The 18,680-nt window shown below is 42.5% G+C and overlaps 2 protein-coding genes across 4 annotated transcripts in view; one reads left to right on the forward strand and one right to left on the reverse strand.

Annotated features, from left to right (window-relative positions):
- Positions 1-18,680, reverse strand: part of LOC134176207 (protein farnesyltransferase subunit beta-like) — a 28,398-nt gene that overhangs the window by 4,634 nt on the left and 5,084 nt on the right. The window contains exons 7-15 of one of the 2 annotated variants that reach the window (XR_009969276.1): positions 18,189-18,272; positions 8,335-8,459; positions 7,326-7,417; positions 7,218-7,262; positions 3,946-4,033; positions 2,941-2,982; positions 2,147-2,216; positions 1,810-1,918; positions 74-189 (exon numbers count right to left, since the gene is read on the reverse strand). Coding sequence is in view for 1 of the 2 variants with exons in the window: in XM_062642889.1 (XP_062498873.1) it covers positions 1,810-1,918; positions 2,147-2,216; positions 2,941-2,982; positions 3,946-4,033; positions 7,218-7,262; positions 7,326-7,417; positions 8,335-8,459; positions 18,189-18,272 (655 nt within the window). In the remaining variant the exon portion in view is untranslated. The remainder of the gene's footprint in view (positions 1-73; positions 190-1,809; positions 1,919-2,146; positions 2,217-2,940; positions 2,983-3,945; positions 4,034-7,217; positions 7,263-7,325; positions 7,418-8,334; positions 8,460-18,188; positions 18,273-18,680) is intronic. The other variant, XM_062642889.1, reaches the window with a different exon arrangement.
- Positions 14,766-18,330, forward strand: LOC134176210 (uncharacterized). Of its 2 annotated transcripts, none has more exons than XM_062642894.1 (2): positions 14,766-15,321; positions 17,957-18,330. In XM_062642894.1, the coding sequence occupies exons 1-2, from the start codon at positions 14,880-14,882 to the stop codon at positions 18,016-18,018; spliced, it is 504 nt and encodes a 167-aa protein (XP_062498878.1). In that variant the 5' UTR covers positions 14,766-14,879; the 3' UTR covers positions 18,019-18,330. The 2 variants fall into 2 exon arrangements, with proteins under 2 accessions (XP_062498878.1, XP_062498877.1); XM_062642893.1 differs by lacking the exon at positions 17,957-18,330 and adding an exon at positions 16,314-16,495.

Genomic DNA, 18,680 nt, shown 5'->3' on the forward strand with positions numbered 1-18,680 from the left:
CCTAACGTGAGCTATGGCAATCTCAAGTAACTAACACACGTTAATGACATGCCCATTGAAAGCATTGGCTCACTTCTAAAGATTGTGTCATGTAAATGTGGGCTGGAATGCTAAGCTGGCACAGGCTGGTGAGGCTCGGCTCAACTTCGCTCGCTATGTATGCTTGTGTAAACGGGGTAGGACCTTGCACTGAAACACAAGATTATAGAACATTGACACAGTACATACAATGATATAGGCAAGAGTAGACGGATAATGACAAACAAACAGACAGACAGACAGACAAACAAACAGACAGACAGACAAACAGACAGACAGACAGACAGACAGACAGACAGACAAACAGACAGACAGACAGACAAACAAACAGACATACAGACAGACAAAAAAACAGACAAACAAATACTTTAACAGACAGACAAGCAGACAGACAGACAGACAGACAAACAAACAAAGAGACAGACAAACAAACAGACAACAGACACAAACAGACATACGGACAGACCTACACATACATACAAACCGACAGACAAACAAACAGATAGACATGCAAACAGACATATAAATACAGACAAACAAACAAACAAACAAACAGACAAACAGACAGGCAAACAAACAGACAAACAGACAGACAGACATACAGACAGACAAACAAATAAACTGACTTAGTTACCGGCACCTGATCCCTACAAAATAAGTCTTAGAGTAGACCGTCGTGTAGTCAGCTTTTGGTTTGACGGCAGTTTCAGTTATTTAGTCAGAGATGGCTTATTTTCGCTCGCTGCACATGACTGACTGGAACAATATTTCTCTCTCTCATTTGACTTGTTAGCTTGTTTGTGAAATTGCTGTGGTTTGCCTACAATCGACTGCTAGTTTGTAATGCCACTGACGATTCGATATCAGTGTCACAATCAGTCCAATGCAACAGGGGCATGCAACAATAGTGGGAGCTTGCAATAACCTGCAGAATGTGTGTAATAACTGTGAAATGTATAATCTATTATCTCGTTTATACTGACAAGACAAATGAGGACCGGCCAGCCCGTTCGAGTATTTCAGTAGAGTGTGAATTGTTGACCGAGTCAGCTCACGTTTACACTGCGAGATTGCAAACGGGCCAGATAGGCGAGTTCTATAATCACATGACTGTCGCGTGTCTTAATACATACAACACATGGATGACAGAAGTTGCTTTGTGTGTCCTCTTGTTTAAAAAATCGAAAGATAGAGTGTGGCAGGTGAAGTGGCACAAGAGCCCGCAGCTGTATCTCGCAAAAGAGTCATGTTTTAGAATGGCTATCAATCTAGAATACAAACAGCGCTGCTGCTTGTGATGATGAGCTAACTCTCGTCTCCCCAAACCGAAATCATGGAGACTTTTGTCGTCAGACCACACCATATCCGGGAAAAACACATTTGCACATACTCTATCGACATTCAACCAAGCCATCTAGCCTACTCGCATTTACACTACGCGACGGGACCGGGCTGCACCGAGCCAGCTCACTCAAATCGAACAGGCTGAGTCAGCCCACTCCGACCGCTCCCAATGAGGCCCAGTTGCGTTTACACTGGCACATTGGACCGGGTAGCACCAAGCTGGCATGGTTCGGCCCATTCAAGCGTGCCAATGTAAACGGGGTTTATGTGCAGAATATTGATATTATTGCATGGTCTATGGAGAACTCATTGGGTAGGGGACACGTGCCAGTAGCTAATCATAATTATAACTCTGTCCTATACAAAGTTTCTCAAATAGTGGGTAAATAGTAGGAGAAAACAATTTCTGATGTATCATTAACATACCAATAAATTGTCTGCATGACCAACAACTGTGTCTACTCCATCTCCTGGATTATTCTGTGCAATTGACAAACCACTCAAACAGTAACATGTGTGGTAGAAGTCACGAGACCTAAATAGCAGAGCAAAATCATTTCACAACAAAATGATATAACAAGGCAGAGTTGAATTAATTCCAAACTGTGTGTGTGTGTGTGTGTGTGTGTGTGTGTGTGTGTGTGTGTGTGTGTGTGTGTGTGTGTGTGTGTGTGTGTGTAGGCACCCACACGCTCCTGTTATTCAATTTAACTTAATTAAAAATTAACACACAAACGTTATTGTCCACTTAATTTTGACATACTTTCCAGGCTTGTCAATTAGACCTCCTTTCTCAAGCTGACAACAAAACAGCACATAATCCTGTAAAGCTTCTACACAAAAAAATACTGTGATTCAAATAACATACAAAACCATTTCTAACTTTAAGTTAGCATAGTCTAGCTATCCTTAGCTATAAGAGAAACACGTAACAAAGACTGTCTATAGCACCAGATTCCTGTGTGTGATGCAGATATTTACTATTTCTTTAACTGTTGTATGTGGTGTGTGTGTGTGTGTGTGTGTGTGTGTGTGTGTGTGTGTGTGTGTGTGTGTGGTGTCTGTGTGCGTGCATGTGTGCTTGAGTGCATGTGTGCTTGCGTGAGTGCATGTGTGTGTGTGTGTGTGTGTGTGTGTGTGTGTGTGTGTGTGTGTGTGTGTGTGTGTGTGTGTGTGTGTGTGTGTGTGTCCACTCAGTCCATGGCTGCTACATATGGGCCATTGTGATTGTTTTAGTGCTATCCCAGCAGATGAATGCCCCACTGATGTGTGTTTGAAAGACCAACCCTACAGATTTCTACAGTAAATCATACAAAAGTTTGAGATGGTCTAAGGTGCATGAATGCTTTGTATCCTAACTTAGCAACCAAGGATGTGGCATTTTGTGCTTCTTCATTATTGTGATGTTTAAGCAGAATAACAGAGTAGTAGAATTTCTGATAGATACAAAGTGTGTAGACATTAATTAATATCCATGGTTGTATCTCACACTACCGTAGTAGTTAGTATTTAAATAACCAGTTTTCTGTTGAGTAGTTAAATTTGAAGTGACGTTACCTTGATCAAACAACCACGCTGATTCATCTAATGATTTGTCCCCTATATGGAAAAGATAATATCAATATGGAATGCAAATGGCAGCAGACAAACAGACAAAGACACACACATAGAGAAACAAATGTGTGAGTGCACACCCATGCACACACACACACACACACACACACACACACACACACACACACACACACACACATAGACACAAGTGCTCACAGACACAGACAGACAGACAGACAGACAGACAGACGAAGCAACCAACAGACAGACAGACAGATGAAGCAACCAACAGACAGGCAGACAGGGAAGCAGACAGACTGACTGACAGACTGAGAAACAGAGAGAGAGACAGACAGACAGACACCGTTGGAGCTCCAATGTTTTCCCAAGATCTGCCCAAGAGACAAGGGTTGCAGCAAACCAAAGAGAATCCAGAAAGATGCTCAAGAATGATCAACACAAGCTGCCTAGATACTCAGTAGTCAACGTCATCTCACTAGTATTGGAACATTTTGGAACATGAGAAGAACACCTTTTTGCAGAAACTGGCAGCCATTTCATCAGATGAAGTAGGAAGACCAAATGCTGTAGATTGCTAGACTTCTGGAGAAAGCAATTTTCTGTAAAATTACAGAAATGCAATGCCCAAGTCATATTAAAGTAACTGAACATGTATGAGGTGGGTCTGAGAGGCCCAAGTCTCTCAGTATTAAGTTTTCCCACATGAGCCTTTTCTTGTTTGCGAATCATTGTCCTATATAGCTTCCTTACCAATGAACATTTTAGTCTAGTTGTAGTCATTTCAGTTTACTGCAGAAATGTATGATAGTTCAATGTAAGAAATAACTGGACAGACAGACAAGCAGGGAGGCAGACAGACGGAGAGACAGACAGACAGACAGACAGAGAGACATACAAACAGACAAAGAGAAGGACAGCAAAACAAAGAAAGTAAGCAAATAGGCAAACAAACAAGCAAGCAGACAACAAAACTAACTTGCAGTATACCTGTCTTCATAAGCGTGTAATGCAGAAGAGGCAGCAAACCTCCCACCCAGAAAGAATAGCATCCATCGACCAACTTGTTTGTTCTTCCCTGACAAATTCAACACCATCAGTGATTACAAACATAAATCCTATTTGCTATATAATCATATCCAATCAGTGGCCATCAATAACTAAGTTCGTTCACACATTCTGTAACCCATATCAGTAGTGGCTAGATAATGCAAGAGTGTGAAAACTTGAAAATAATGGCACTAAAATCTGGATCCAAATCCTCATCTGCTGCTGACATACGAAGTGACCATACACACCTACGCATATATACTTCTATACATACCGTATTTTTTTATTATAACCCTTGAGTTACTACTTTTTCAATCACTTGAGACCCTGGGTTACTATTCAAGCATGAGTTTTTACTATTTCAACCATTTAAGTTAAGAGAACAAACAACCACCAGTTTAATGCATCTGCCAATGCAAGAATCAGATCTATTTACCAAGGTAAAACGATATTTCAACAACCAACCAACAGATATCGCAATACATACTATAATCTCTGCTCTAAACTACTTGGATTCTCTCACAACCAAAGCAAGTTTCACTATGTCCTCACGAATGTCCTTTCTGCTTCCAGTACAGTGTCTTGTTTCTGCTCTAAAGTACAAAGTAACATTGACGCATGACACAATTGTTGAGAGTTTCCAGAAGACATGGTAGCCTCGGAGCTCTTACCATACAGTGGATTACTATTCTAGCATGGGTTTTTAATAAAAAAAATGCTGTCGTTGTATGTGACTATTACGTACACTGTTTGATAGCCTAAAGTCAAACTTGAAATCTTGCCACATACAGTAGACCCTTAATTATCTGACCGTGTTCACAAAGTGGAAATGACGTCATAAGCCCATTTTAAGCAAGTGCAGAGACAACTAGCCTTGAACTTCCAGACCAGAAAGCACGCAAAGCGCACAAACTCTAGTCTGGACCAAAACAATACTAAAATGACTTCGGCAGTACTTATCAAAAGCGATGCTAAATGGTAGTCTACCAGCATAGGATCGTTTTACTAAATCAACATATCATTTGTAAATGCCATGAGATCTCACAAACAAAGAACTGACGTCTGCCGTGTTTGCGGCGATATCTTGGTGGACAGCATGAAACGACAACTCCTTGATTCTTCGGCAGACCTCTAGCTAGTCTAACCGCTCGACTGGCGAGACTACCACTCGACCAGTTGTCAAAGGTGATGGTCTAGCGACGCTGCTGTGCATGTCCTCTCACCGCAAGCTTGAAATATTAAAGAACTGAAGCTGAAACTAAAACTAAGATGTGTGCATGCACCAGAGTCTTCATCACGGCTCTGGTGTGTACTCAGCCAACCACGAGGATTTCACAAGCGTGCAATCAGCGTTAGTGCACTTAGCATAACCAATTACTGCTAAAACAATCAGAATTTACAACCGACATTCCGGTTCTAAGACACTGATTGGCTTAGAAGGCTATTTCCGAAATCATTTTAGTACCGTTCTGGTCCAGACTAGAGTTCGTACGCTGCGCGAGCTCTCTGGTCTGAAAGTTCGAGGCTAAGTGACAACATGCAGTGATGGTGACGAAAGATAAGGAGCTTCTAGGATTAGTTTCAACTGTTTGGTGATTGTACTTTGCATAAATTGTATATAGTACACGTATTACTTATGTCTTCGTGCAATCATTTTATCACTAGCGTATTGTACGTGTGTTAGAGTTAATACCATGTACATCTATTGGGACTCAAAAAAGCGGACTGGAACTCTGAGGTACGTTGAAACTCCAACACTTCGATTATCCGTTATTTCACTTATCAGTGTTCTCCCCAGGATCTTACACCCATGCATACAGCCATTTACTAGTCTCGCGTAGCAAGACCCTTCCCGCCTACATCCTTCCGACGAGATAAAGTCAGGGGACATGCTTTGTATAGGTTTGTTCTGCCGCCGTCATTATCCCACCGCATTCTGGTGGGGTAAAGAGATGTTTAAACGGTCTTTGGTGGGCTATCAATATCCATAATAAACACGACAACACGCACATAGCAGATGTCATATCGTGACGTCGCAGTTGTTTTAGTGTTCCGATAAACACTTGCAGCAGCAGAAACTCACAGTTTGCACTCTACGTTTGTCTGAGCAACGGACGAGCAGGGCATAGCTGATTAGTGAGGTGTGAGTGCAGTTGGAACGAGCAATTAATTGCACACACACAGATGCAAGCATGCTCGTTGTCGTCGACGTGTCACTCATGACATGAGTGTTCACTCTCTACTCTAGATTTATATATTAATTCAATTAGCACATACAGCCTGTACTTATAGTACACTGGGGCAATGTCGGCAAAATTTTCTCACTTTATATGTTGGCCGGGATGTTGAGCAAGATGTTAGGTTAAAAAATTAGAATGATCAAATGGAAACACTGCCACTGTTGCAATTTTCAATTTGTGTAAACATTAAAATCTAACAATTGACAATAAGATAAATTTGCAACAATTGAACAACGTCATTATCAACCAATAGAATCACTGCTCAACCAAAGTTGTAAAATTTTTGCTTTATGGTTTGTAAAGACATCAAATGTACATTAAAACATTTGAGACATTTGCAATTTTTAACAGCATTGAAATGCAAGAATGGGAATAATAGGGGCACAGGCCACAAATCCTTTAGACTTCCAACGAAGAAACGTTTCAGTACTGCACACTTCAATTGTCAGACACCATAACACAGTCAAAGCAACCGGCTTGAATTCTCTCAAAGAGCTGCACAAAACTGTATCTCATTCATTCACCTCAATAATTGTCCACTGGAAGAGGCTGTCCTAGGTTAGCTACTACTTACACACTTAACAGCACCACAATAACAAACGAGGAAAGATGCACTAACGTGGAAGATGCTCAAAGCACGTGGTTTCAGTCAATAGGCATATGCACACAAATCAATAATTTCTATGTGCCATAGTTGAAAGGACAGGGGTGATGGACAGCAAACAAGCATTCTGTTACTAGTGGCCTTATCTGGGTGAACGACTGAGTTCTTCAGACGGAGAATTTGCCCACACAGCACAGAACGAGTGAACAGAATTTAACTGTCTACGTTTCTGGCAACTCTCAATCCACCCAGTTGACAATCTATTCATCTCTATGTATACTATGATCTTTCATTTAACTATGAACTCAAGTCTTTCTACTATGTTAACACGCATGCTTTGTCGATCTATTTGAAGACATTTATCATACCTGAAAGCCTCCTTCTAGTCTCATCTGTCGATGTACTGCCCATTTCTAAATTCACATTATTGACTAGAGTTGTATGAATAGTAAACTGTTGGCCTGACTGAATAGTACCAGTAGATTGTCTGTGTCTATTAGGTGCTCTTTCCCAAGCAATATGAGAGCTGCATAGCCACAAAAGCAATAACCACCATGTGCTTCAAGGCCTACAATATGACAAAGGTACAATCAGAGACAAAAGTATTGCCAGAATATCAGCACTACACCACACTGTCTTATAAGTAGTCGGCAAGTACACAACACACACACCACACACACACACACACACACACACACACACACACACACACACACACACACACACACACACACACACACACACACACACACACATGCACACACGCATGTGCGCCCACCCGCCCGCCCGCATGCATGCACGCACGTGCACACACACACACACACACACACACACACACACACACACACACACACACACACACACACACAAACACACCTAAAATCCTAAATTCCAGGAGCTGCCTCTCAGAGGTCACACCCCCAGCTGTAAGCTGGGCCCTATGCGCTACTCAGGGAACTCTGGGCCTGTGCTAACAAACCCCTGGAGCCAGAACAGGCACTCGCAGGAGCACCAATTTGTAAAGCCAACTGTGGTGTGAGCACCCAAAGTCTCACCAGGACCCCAGTCAATGACCAGGTACTCATCTATACTCCTGAGTCGAGAGAAGCAAATGTGTGTTAGTTCTTGCCTAAGGAAATTATGCTATAGCTCGCCATCACTGTGACTTGAACTTGCACACCACACACCACACACACACACACACACACACACACACACACACACACACACACACACACACACACACACACACACACACACACACACATGCACGCATGCATACATGCACGCACACATGCACGCATGCACACACACACACACACACACACACACACACACACACACACACACACACACACACACACACACATGCCAAGTTATATACACGTACTACCAATCCATAATGATCCATGTCTCATAGTCTGTCTCCTATCCATATCTACTCTCAACTATCCAAGAACAGCAACACAGTTCTTTCTCACCTACCTGGCTCACCAGAGAAGCCACCCTCATACGTCTGACATCGAGCTACCCATTCCGCACTGCCAGCAAACATCTCAGGTGTATAGACATTCGTGAGCATAGCAGCAGTCAGTGCACAATATACACCCCTTGCACACAAAAGCAAATCAAACAGAGAACCGTGAAGCAACGCTTGTATAGAACAAATATAAATATAAACACATCTGTAATTCTTTGTGTAGGGAGGTAGAAAGTTGAATCAGCTGACCTATAGGGCATCTAAGTTTTACACTTAGCTGCTTTATCTTTCTGTAACTTTTATTTCAATAAAGCGTGTTTCGTTGTCGAGAAATCCAAATTCGGTCAGTGAGATCAAACAGGCACGGCGTGGTGTGGAGTTCGAGGTTACACGGGTCTGCACTTTTCTGACATACCGTATATCCACAAATAGTAGCCCACAGGGTTCTAGCCAGGCATACTAAGAGGCGGCGAGCCGCCATGCTTTACTTCTCAAAATGAGATGCCCGCCACGCTTTGGGATTGACCACCACACCATGTGAACAACATTCCAGTTGTGGCTGTGTTCACTACTACAAGGATAGGAAACACAAGTTTGCACTACTCATTGTTCACTTTAATGTTTTACAGAGAGTGCTATTTACTGTGTGGGTGTTGTGGCCTCAGCAGGTGTGCTGTTTACTGTGTCGATGTTGTGCTCTCTAACAGATCTTATTACAAAGCATGATGACCAAATGGGAGGCATCATAATTGAATTAGGATGTGGTATTTCTATATAAACATACTTGTCCTTACAAAATATTGATATGCAAACAGCTCATTCTCTTTCTGCAAAGATCATCTTATAAACAGCCAAGTTATTCTGACTAGGTTGATTATTAATAAGCAGAGAAAGTCACAAAAACTCACCAGGGCTACGTTTTCAACAAATCATAACCACGTCAAATCACACCCCTTACAAAAGACTATGCCCTTTTAGGAAGCCCCGCCCTGCTGCCACACTTTGCTGACCGGTGGTTACTATTTTTCAAACTGATCAGAACCATGGGCTACTATTTAGGCAGGGTTACTAATAGAGCATGGGTTACTATTTTTCAATGTCTTGTCTGCTATCACATGGTTTAAGTTGAAGTAAAGAGCTATGCAAGTATTAGATCCAGAGGAACACACTGTTGACGCATACAAAACTGTCAAGTTATCTAGGGTAACCCCTATTCAGTTTACTCAGTGTCTTCATAAAAAAATGCAAGAAAAAGAAAACGTTCGAAGAAACAGGGTAAGCAGGTCATAAGTGGCCCCAGTACAAATTCATCTAATAGGGTACATCACCAACATGCATTCTCTGACACTGTGCATGCAGCAACCTGTTAAATTCCTGTGGAACGTGCTCTCTGGTATGTGCATGTGCCTCGGGGTGTACAGATGCGAATCTATACGCATGCATGTCCATCATTAGAGAGCTTCACAGCCATTCTTTCAGAATCTGTGCCAACTTTTACCACCATTGCTAGCTATTTCAGAGCACTAATCAGGATTCAAAAACTGTGTTTGAATCTAGTCGCCAGTTTGGCCACGTAGAGGAACGATTGGTCGCCAAACTTTCACTAGTTTCTAGGTCAGAGATTCCAGAAGCAAACAAGTCATTAATATCACTGTTGAGACCCCTTCCCAGACTATCATGTTTGACATTAAGACCTAACTAGGAATTTACAGTAATGTTGGACGAACAGTGTAGATAGCAAGTAAACAAATCAATCTACAGTATTATGCTTGGGATTCTTTCTATGTAATACTATGAGTATTCATATTGTATCCTAACTTTCAACTAATTGTATAGCCAACAACCAAACAAAACTGTGGTTTGTTATCACATCGACATCCTGGCAATCCATCCAATAAGACCTGAGCATTCTTTGGTTGAGTAGATAAGAGCGTGTCTTCTCTTATGACTCAGTGCCACTATTGCTGATGAGAACAGGACTTCCCGTGGCTAGCTGTACTAATCTCTGGAACACAAGTTATAAACTTTTGTTATTGTAGCGCTTCAATAACGCGTGACATCATTCAACATCTAGATTTCAGAACTGGACATGCAGAAACTTTTGTCTGAACAGACTTTCCTAGTTGCACTAGGAAACGTATGCGCTTCTGGACGTACCTGGTAGTTCTTCTGATAGAAAGACTCAGGCAGCTTGCTGTGGAAAAAGCTGCTTGTTTTGCCACTTCTGACGCCCGCTGTTTGCAAAGATCTACGTAATAGTCTTCATTTGTCTCAATTCAAGATGGTCAGATTCTTTGCTTTTTTGAACAGCATAGAAAAGGATCTAAATAGGCAGTTGCCGTCACCTTCAACTACGATTGACTGCAGATTTCATGTTTCATTCAGGAGAAGCTGCTGCGCAATGGCGTCTCATCGATGATAGAGCTATTGACTTGGATTTGCTGGTGTAGCATATGAAGAATAGGAGTGACCGCGATTGTTTGAAAAATTAAACGTGTCTGCAGGTCTTTAGTTGAGTTTGTCTTGAGCTGATGGCAGAGACCAATGAGATCAGTACAGGCAGTAAAGTCCATAAAAATGGTCAACCAGAGAATAGCAACAACTCGCAATAGATTGCTATGTGATACATTGTTACACGATATGTACACAGGTGATAAGTAGACAGCCTACTTCGCAGTGTGCCACGAAATGATAGACCTAGAAAGTGGCAACATATTGTAACACAAAACATATCTGCTGAGCAGGTGATTCACATCCAAGAGCAGCTGCCACAAAAGACCAAAAAAACTACCAAATATTTCTAGTCGCCAAATTGGCGACCAAACCACTCATTTAGTCGCCAACCACCTAGAAGTGGTCGCCATATGGCGACTTGACGACTGGATTTTTTGAACCCTGACTAATATTCTAAGTAAAATGTATTTTTGATCAAGACACGTGATGTTTTTATTCATCCAGTCAGAGTGAAACCTACGCGCGAGGGTGACAAGAAACATTGAAATAAAACGATGTGGCCTTATCTTCTTCTGCCAGATTGTTCCCCAATGTTTGTGTTGCCTTTTGGTCCAAGGCATGAGATACCGTATTTCCAAATTGTGCCCCATGGTGATCCTAAAGTGGAATAATAATTAATGCCCAAGGATCAATTAGTGCCCTACTGGGGTCGTATTCAAACCCAGTTATATGCATGCGCATCTATCAATGTGTACGTTTGAGATGCAGTGGCGGAGCTGGGGGGCAAAGGTAGCAATTGCCCCCAACTTGACGATCAACAACTGCGAATAAATTTTGGAAGTATTTGAATTTTTGTACTCCAGTATGACTGGGTTCAGACCTTTAAATGTGTATAAGCACTTTCTGTTGTCTAAGAATAGTGTTTAAGTTAATAAAGTTCACATTAGAAAGCTCTTCCCGACAGGAAATGCCTACTGAAAGCTCACCCTACTCCAATGTCGTTTCATGCCATGCCTCAACTTGCTACTCACTCCACTGCCCCTGAGATGAAATGAACACCAGATAAAACCACTGAGTGACGATGAAGAATCAATGTATGCAACAGACCAAGAATACTACTCAAGTAAAAGCGAAAGCAGACAAGGGTAACTATAAGATTAAATTAGGTAGTTTGTTTGTGTAGTGTGATGGTATACAAACGAACAATGCAACAGTCTCTGTGCTTGTGAAATAATAAAGCCCCATGGGGCACTATCTGCAGAAATACTGTACTAATCAAGCACGAGTTACTATTTTTTCAAACTGATCAGATCCACAGGTTACTACATGTACTAGTCAAGGAAATATCATACTTAATTTATCATGGCTGTAGGAAAAGGGCCGATGAAGCCACAGTAGCCGCAGTGATCATGGCCGCCACATTTTTCGAAACTTTGACATTAGCCAAGTATCTAATGCTGCCACTTCTAGTCATGAAAAAGCTCATTAAATAGAATAATAATACATTTATAAAGTTACCCAATAGCCTTTCTCTTAACTGCAGTTTATTATCAGTGTTCAAAATTTGTAAAATTTTCTACTGGCTAAAGTAAAGCCTTGGAGTCCCAATGTGTGCATAAATTAGTCTTATATTAATATATTTTAGTAACTGGTATAATTACAATAAAAATAAGTGTTTTTGAGAAATTATATGATACGAAATAAATATTATCAAAACTATGATAGCTACACACTTTGCTTAGTAAAAGCTCTACACCACTGTTTTATATAGATTCATGTGCACCTACAATGTAAATGTTCATCTTAGATTCTTGAGCCATACTGTAAAATCCATGTGCATGTGGACTGCATACATGTAGCTGTGTGCAAGCTCTGGTGTGCTGTTGACCTTAGGAATAGATGCAGACTAGATTGAATTTGCCACCAACACTTGGCTATAAAACTATCTACTCCCTTACATCTCCCTGCATATAGTAGGCGACTCAATGATTTCTGAAAGGCGGCTATACAACATGATCATGATATTGCATTGGAAGAATTAAATCTAGAGGTGAATTTGAACTTATCATAACACAGACAGATAGGTAATAGCATTAGGCCTAGATGACAAGAGTGTGGTACACTGACTCAGAAAACATCACTAGGCATGTCTGGTTTCACAAGGAAGGTTTGCAGGTTTACAGTCACATTCTTTGTCTACTCTTCCATCACAGCAATACCATACTAATTTTTAGCAGGAATAAATTCCTTCAGTCATCTATTTGCGGTGGCATTTTAGTTGTACACACAAGTGTAAATGAATTGCAGTTTCAGCAGCTGTTCTATGTAACTATCCTTTCCCACAACACAATATAAATGGACAATTTAGATAGATATGATTGTGATTCTGACACCCAACATGCGCTTTTCAATACTTATGTACACAATTTAGCCCTACAGGATGTGTAACTCAACACCTCCTGACTACAATTCCCAACATGCCTACCCCCTTCTCTGGCGAGTGACAGCTACTTTCTACTCGTCAACTTTGATTTGGACTCGCCATTGTCGAGTAGGCAAGTAGGACTTTCGAACACTGGGTTAGTAAAGTAAATTCTTAGTCAGTGTGTTTCTTGTTCTTTAAGTATATCTTGATGAGTTACCTTAATAAATAGGAAATCCTTTAATTAAGCCAGCTGCTTGTAGGGAGCATTATTATGTCCATTTAATGCACATTAAATCACTGGTACCGCCATGACCATACCAGCCATTCCACTTTTCAAAAATGGACATTCGCCAGTCATCCATTAGTGTACTGTATACTGTACTGCCGGTTTAGAAGTAGGTAATTGAATAACTATATCATCTACTGATATAATGTTATTAATATGTTAAATAACTAATATATCATATGGTAGCACACACAGACACAGACACAGACACAGACACAGACACAGACACAGACACACACACACACACACACACACACACACACACACACACACACACACACACACACACACACACACACACCTGGAACCTGGAATTCTGCCATACGCACTATGGGCTTCGGCATTGCAGAAGTTTTCACCAAGAAGGCGCTCTATTCTGTGAGTAGTAGCAAATACACAGTCAGATGACCAGCTTACTGGGCTAGCGTATCCTAGCCTCACACCATCCTCAGCTTGCCAAGGCTAAAGTTAGCACGCATTTCCTCCCCCTGGCCAGGGAACTACCGGAAATACAAGGTCCCGTGGAGTACTCTCTTGGAGGGTTCAGTGAGAGGACTTTCACCCACCCACCCCACACATACACACACACACACACACACACACACACACACACACACACACACACACACACACACACACACACACACACACACACAATCATCCACTACATCGTGCTGCATACACATATTCGAGGTAATGAACTTGCCCGATATTCAGAGGTTTCCGCTTTTAGAGTCATAGGTGCTAGCGAGAAAAGACAAAAATTATTTGGCAAATTTCTAGTCCTCTGATTGTTGACATGAGACCTAAAACTTAAAAAGGTAACGTGTGCTAATTTTTAGTTTGTATGATCCCGCCCACTTAACGCGCGCTAGGCCGTACACTTTACATTTGCTCCTGACACACCCGCATGCTAGATTGTATATTTCTCTCTAGGTAATCAATAGCAGCAAACATAATGAGTACACGACATTAACTATTTTATCACATGTTATTAATCGCCAATTCTAAAATTGAAACACAAGGATCTTGCGCGCCGGTCAATTGCAAGAGTGTCATTTCGACTTGGCTGATCTAGAATCGTCGGAGATCCTAATAGTCTACCGTCCGCGTTGCTGTCGCGTCTGTTCACCGTCGACTTCGCCATCAAAACCAACCAAAACAGTCAGATCATGCGCGCCAACCGGCCCCTTTAGCAACAAACGTCCCGGATAGATCATGAGCTGCAAGCCGTCGCATAGTAGCAAATGTCCCGGATACTTATACTACAACCAATCAACCGCAGAGGAACCATCTCGCACCTTTCTCGGACTTCCCGAGCATTTCACGAGCGACAAGGTGACACATCAACAGCGGTTCAACGATCACCACGTCCGTGCACGAACATGCTCACTCGATCCGACGCAGCGAACGCCAAGCCGCCGAAGTGCGCAAACTCCAACACTCCGGACGACGAGAGCCGGAGAACGCGTCGAAAACGCCTCAAGCACGAGCACAAGAGCGTCGAACAGAGTCTGGCGTCGTTCGCACACAGTTTCGAGACTCAGCAATGCGTGGATTTGCATACAAAACCGAAACGCAGTCCGGCGGACAACCGAGCGAAAAGACGGAAGAAGCACGGAGGTATGAGGCATGGCGCGACGAAGCTGGAGCCGATAGGAAACCGAGGAGGATACATTGTCGCGAACGAGAGCATGCACGAGCATGTGCAGTGGATGAGTGGCGAGGAGGCGGTCGCCCAAACAGAGGACGAATTCTTGAAGCTTCCGGATATCGGAGGAAGGCAGCATGGCGGGTTGAGAGGCAATAGGCGAGGAACGCAGACCGGTGAGTGGCTGATTGTGTGCGTGTTGATGAGTAAACGGATAGTATTTGTGATTGGTGAATAGAGAGAGTTATTAGGGACGGTTGTTGGGTTGTCAGCGGGTGGTGAGGTGCCCATGGTGGTGGACAATGGGGTCATAATCATGTAGGCTGAGTGACAGAAATGAGGTAGGCAGAGTGGTTGATGCTGTAGGAAAGCAGGAATGCAGGAATTGAATATGGATGAGTTTGAACTGCTCAGAGGCGGCAGTGACAAGACAGATGTAGCTAGAGGAGGCAGACCATGACAGACACAGAGACAGAAAGTCAAGCACAAGGATAGCAGACAGTCTAGCACATGAAAAACACCTACAAAAGACATATGGCCCTGTTCACACTAGGCCTAGCAAACTTCCCTGATTAACCACAGTTTGCTAACCACTAGAGGAGGTAGGCATGCTCTCACACATGCCTATATAGTAACAGAGAGTATGCCTCATGGCAGTGGGCGGGTGCTGTCATTACTTTGGGTGATCTGTTCTCGAAAGCTTGTTCCTATTCCAAGCGTCTGTGAGGTGTTGTGTTGAGAAATCTCAAAGACCCCAAGATTTAAAATTAATTCATTGATATGCAGACAACAAATCAGACTGAGACGTGTGTGTGTGTGTGTGTGTGTGTGTGTGTGTGTGTGTGTGTGTGTGTGTGTGTGTGTGTGTGTGTGTGTGTGTATATATGACTTAGCAACTGCAACCATAAAATCCATTTCCAGTTTACGGACATCGTCCATGTCCATGTCCATGTCCACTGGTCTGTTGTGAAGTGTTTCTCTCATCCAACATGTCTGTTTTATGCTACTGTGATCTAACACAGCAAGTACCTTTCTGTCATGAGTTCTAGAAAACTTCTAGTCTGCACGTACATGCATCCAGCTATAGGATGCACGTGAAATAGCTAGGGTAATAGAATGTATACAAATTACGTGCTAGTGTATTATTCTGGACTCTCTTTGTGCACAGTTGGCAGTAGAAGTTGCAATCAGCGATTAAGAAATCAATCCTCCCGTCAAGTCAATCATCATGAGATGCACTGACTGCTGTGTAGACTATGAGTAGCCTAGATGTGAGCGTGGTGTTCCAAACACTCTTAGATTTCACGTGGTAGCAAATTACTAGCTAGCAAGGCAGCAACTGTAGAAACAGACCGTGGAAATGATCCCTATGCTCTCAGACATCAGAACGACTAGAAGTTCCCCTCATAACTCCTGGATAGGGCGTTACATGCCCTACCTCCTCTGGCTAACCACAATCTCGTTCACATAGCGGCTGTACAGTACATATACCCAGATAGATAGCCACCTGGATATGTGATGTGTCATAATGGCTTCCCCTGCCCCCCCCCCCCCCCACCAAATCACTGGAAGGTGCTATGGTGGGATTGCAATGAGACACCAGACATTGGAACCGATCTTTTCACACTATGCGTCTTCCGAGAGAACGGTGTCCTTCAGAGTTTGCAAGGGTGAGTATTGACCAAATACACATGCGTAACCATGATAGGACCCGTAAACCACGCTGTAACATAGGTAGCTAGCTACCTAGGTTGCGTAAACCATGGTTAGAGGCTACCTAACCATGGTTATCTGTTCACATCTGTAGGCAAACCATGGTTTAGCCTTTCCTAACCCTGGCTAGAGCCCATTGTGAACACGCTCATAGACAGGCACAGTACAACATATACACAACTACAGAGGGGAACAAATCTGGGAACTAAGTAATATCTGTTTGTGTCTTGAATGTGATGTGTCAGGCTTGAATGTTAAGAGGGGATGGCCACTGGTTATGTATTTTAGAATTTTATGGCTGTAAGCAGGCTGTGAGAGCGCAGATACTGGATTTCGATACGGATGGGAAAAACGGTCTGTTTTACTAGTTTGGCATAAAGAATCGCCTTCCGTTAATGGGATTATGCCATTCAACATTGTATGGGCATGGGCATGGGTGTAAATTGGACTTGAAAAGATGGCCATCACATGATGGTGCTATTGCTCCACGATGTGATAAGGTTAAAAATTGACCCACATAGCATACGGGCGCAAGCAAACACACACACACACACACACACACACACACACACACACACACACACACACACACACACACACACACACACACAGGCATGCATGGATACACACTCATACACACACCACAGACACATCGGCGCGTGCATACACGCTACACACACACAAAATGGACAAATTTTAAGCCCTTCACGTTCAATGTCAACCTTAAGGTCAGTTGTGAAGATAGCTCTCCCTTCCTCTAGAGACAGGGCCTCCATGCGCTACTTTCCGCATGGAGCTTGGCCAAGGGCACTGACTATGGCACAGCTCAGTACCGGTCTGCTGCAGGATGTTACTTTACTAACAGTAGCAATTACTAACACTAAACAGACAGACAGACAGACAGACAAAGATTGTATATTTAGTGTTAGTAAAACATTACAACCTTGCTCTGCTGTGCTCTGCAGGTTGTACATTACTCAAACATAATTAGTGGCAGGACATTATCCAACAGAGATTAGGGCAGATCGGGAGCGTTTCGTTAGGGATTACAGACATTGAGTGGCTCTTGCACTGTTACACGGTTGTTCTGTGTTCTAGAGAAAGGACACGCGAAGGAAAAGCAAAAACAGAGTCTCTGGGAGAATCTACCGTCCATATAGCAGCCATATCGAATATTGAATAACATATACCTTCTTATAGCACAGAAATCTATTAGTTGAGCTTATTGATGCAGACAGTGTTGACTCATTGGACTAATATTGCTGGTAGCTACCAGGTGATTGCAGACTATGATATTGATTTTCTCTGTGAACCTTATCTAGTAGCTTACCTGATGTCGACTTCGCCGTCTTGATGCATCGTGAATGAGCCATCAGGCATATGTCGACTCTTGAGGAATAGCTGTAGAGCAGACCTATATAGAGTGTATACAGTAGATTAGAAATGAGAATAAAGAGTAACAAATTGGTGTAGAGAGAGCGTGTGAGAAAGCTACCTTGCTGTGAGTTTGCATTGATTACGGTATCATCTCTAGTACATAAGATAAACACATCCTTCTTATTTTTCAAAGGGGCTGATAGATGTGTCTTTACTAGAGACTGGCTTATATAATTTCAATGTTGTTTAACTCAACTGTGCTATATAACAATTGCCATCAATTACTGCCATCTGCTACACATATGTTTGACTTTTATCAGGCGGGGATCTAGTTGACTACCATAAGGCCCGATATACTAGGTACCAAGGTCGCTCATTTCCCAGATGTGTCATGACAATGTCTAAGCGGCAATCAAACTTTGAAAATTAGAGAATTTTGGGATTA

Source organism: Corticium candelabrum, chromosome 2 (genome assembly GCF_963422355.1).
Source record: "Corticium candelabrum chromosome 2, ooCorCand1.1, whole genome shotgun sequence".
Taxonomy (NCBI): Eukaryota; Metazoa; Porifera; class Homoscleromorpha; order Homosclerophorida; family Plakinidae; genus Corticium; species Corticium candelabrum.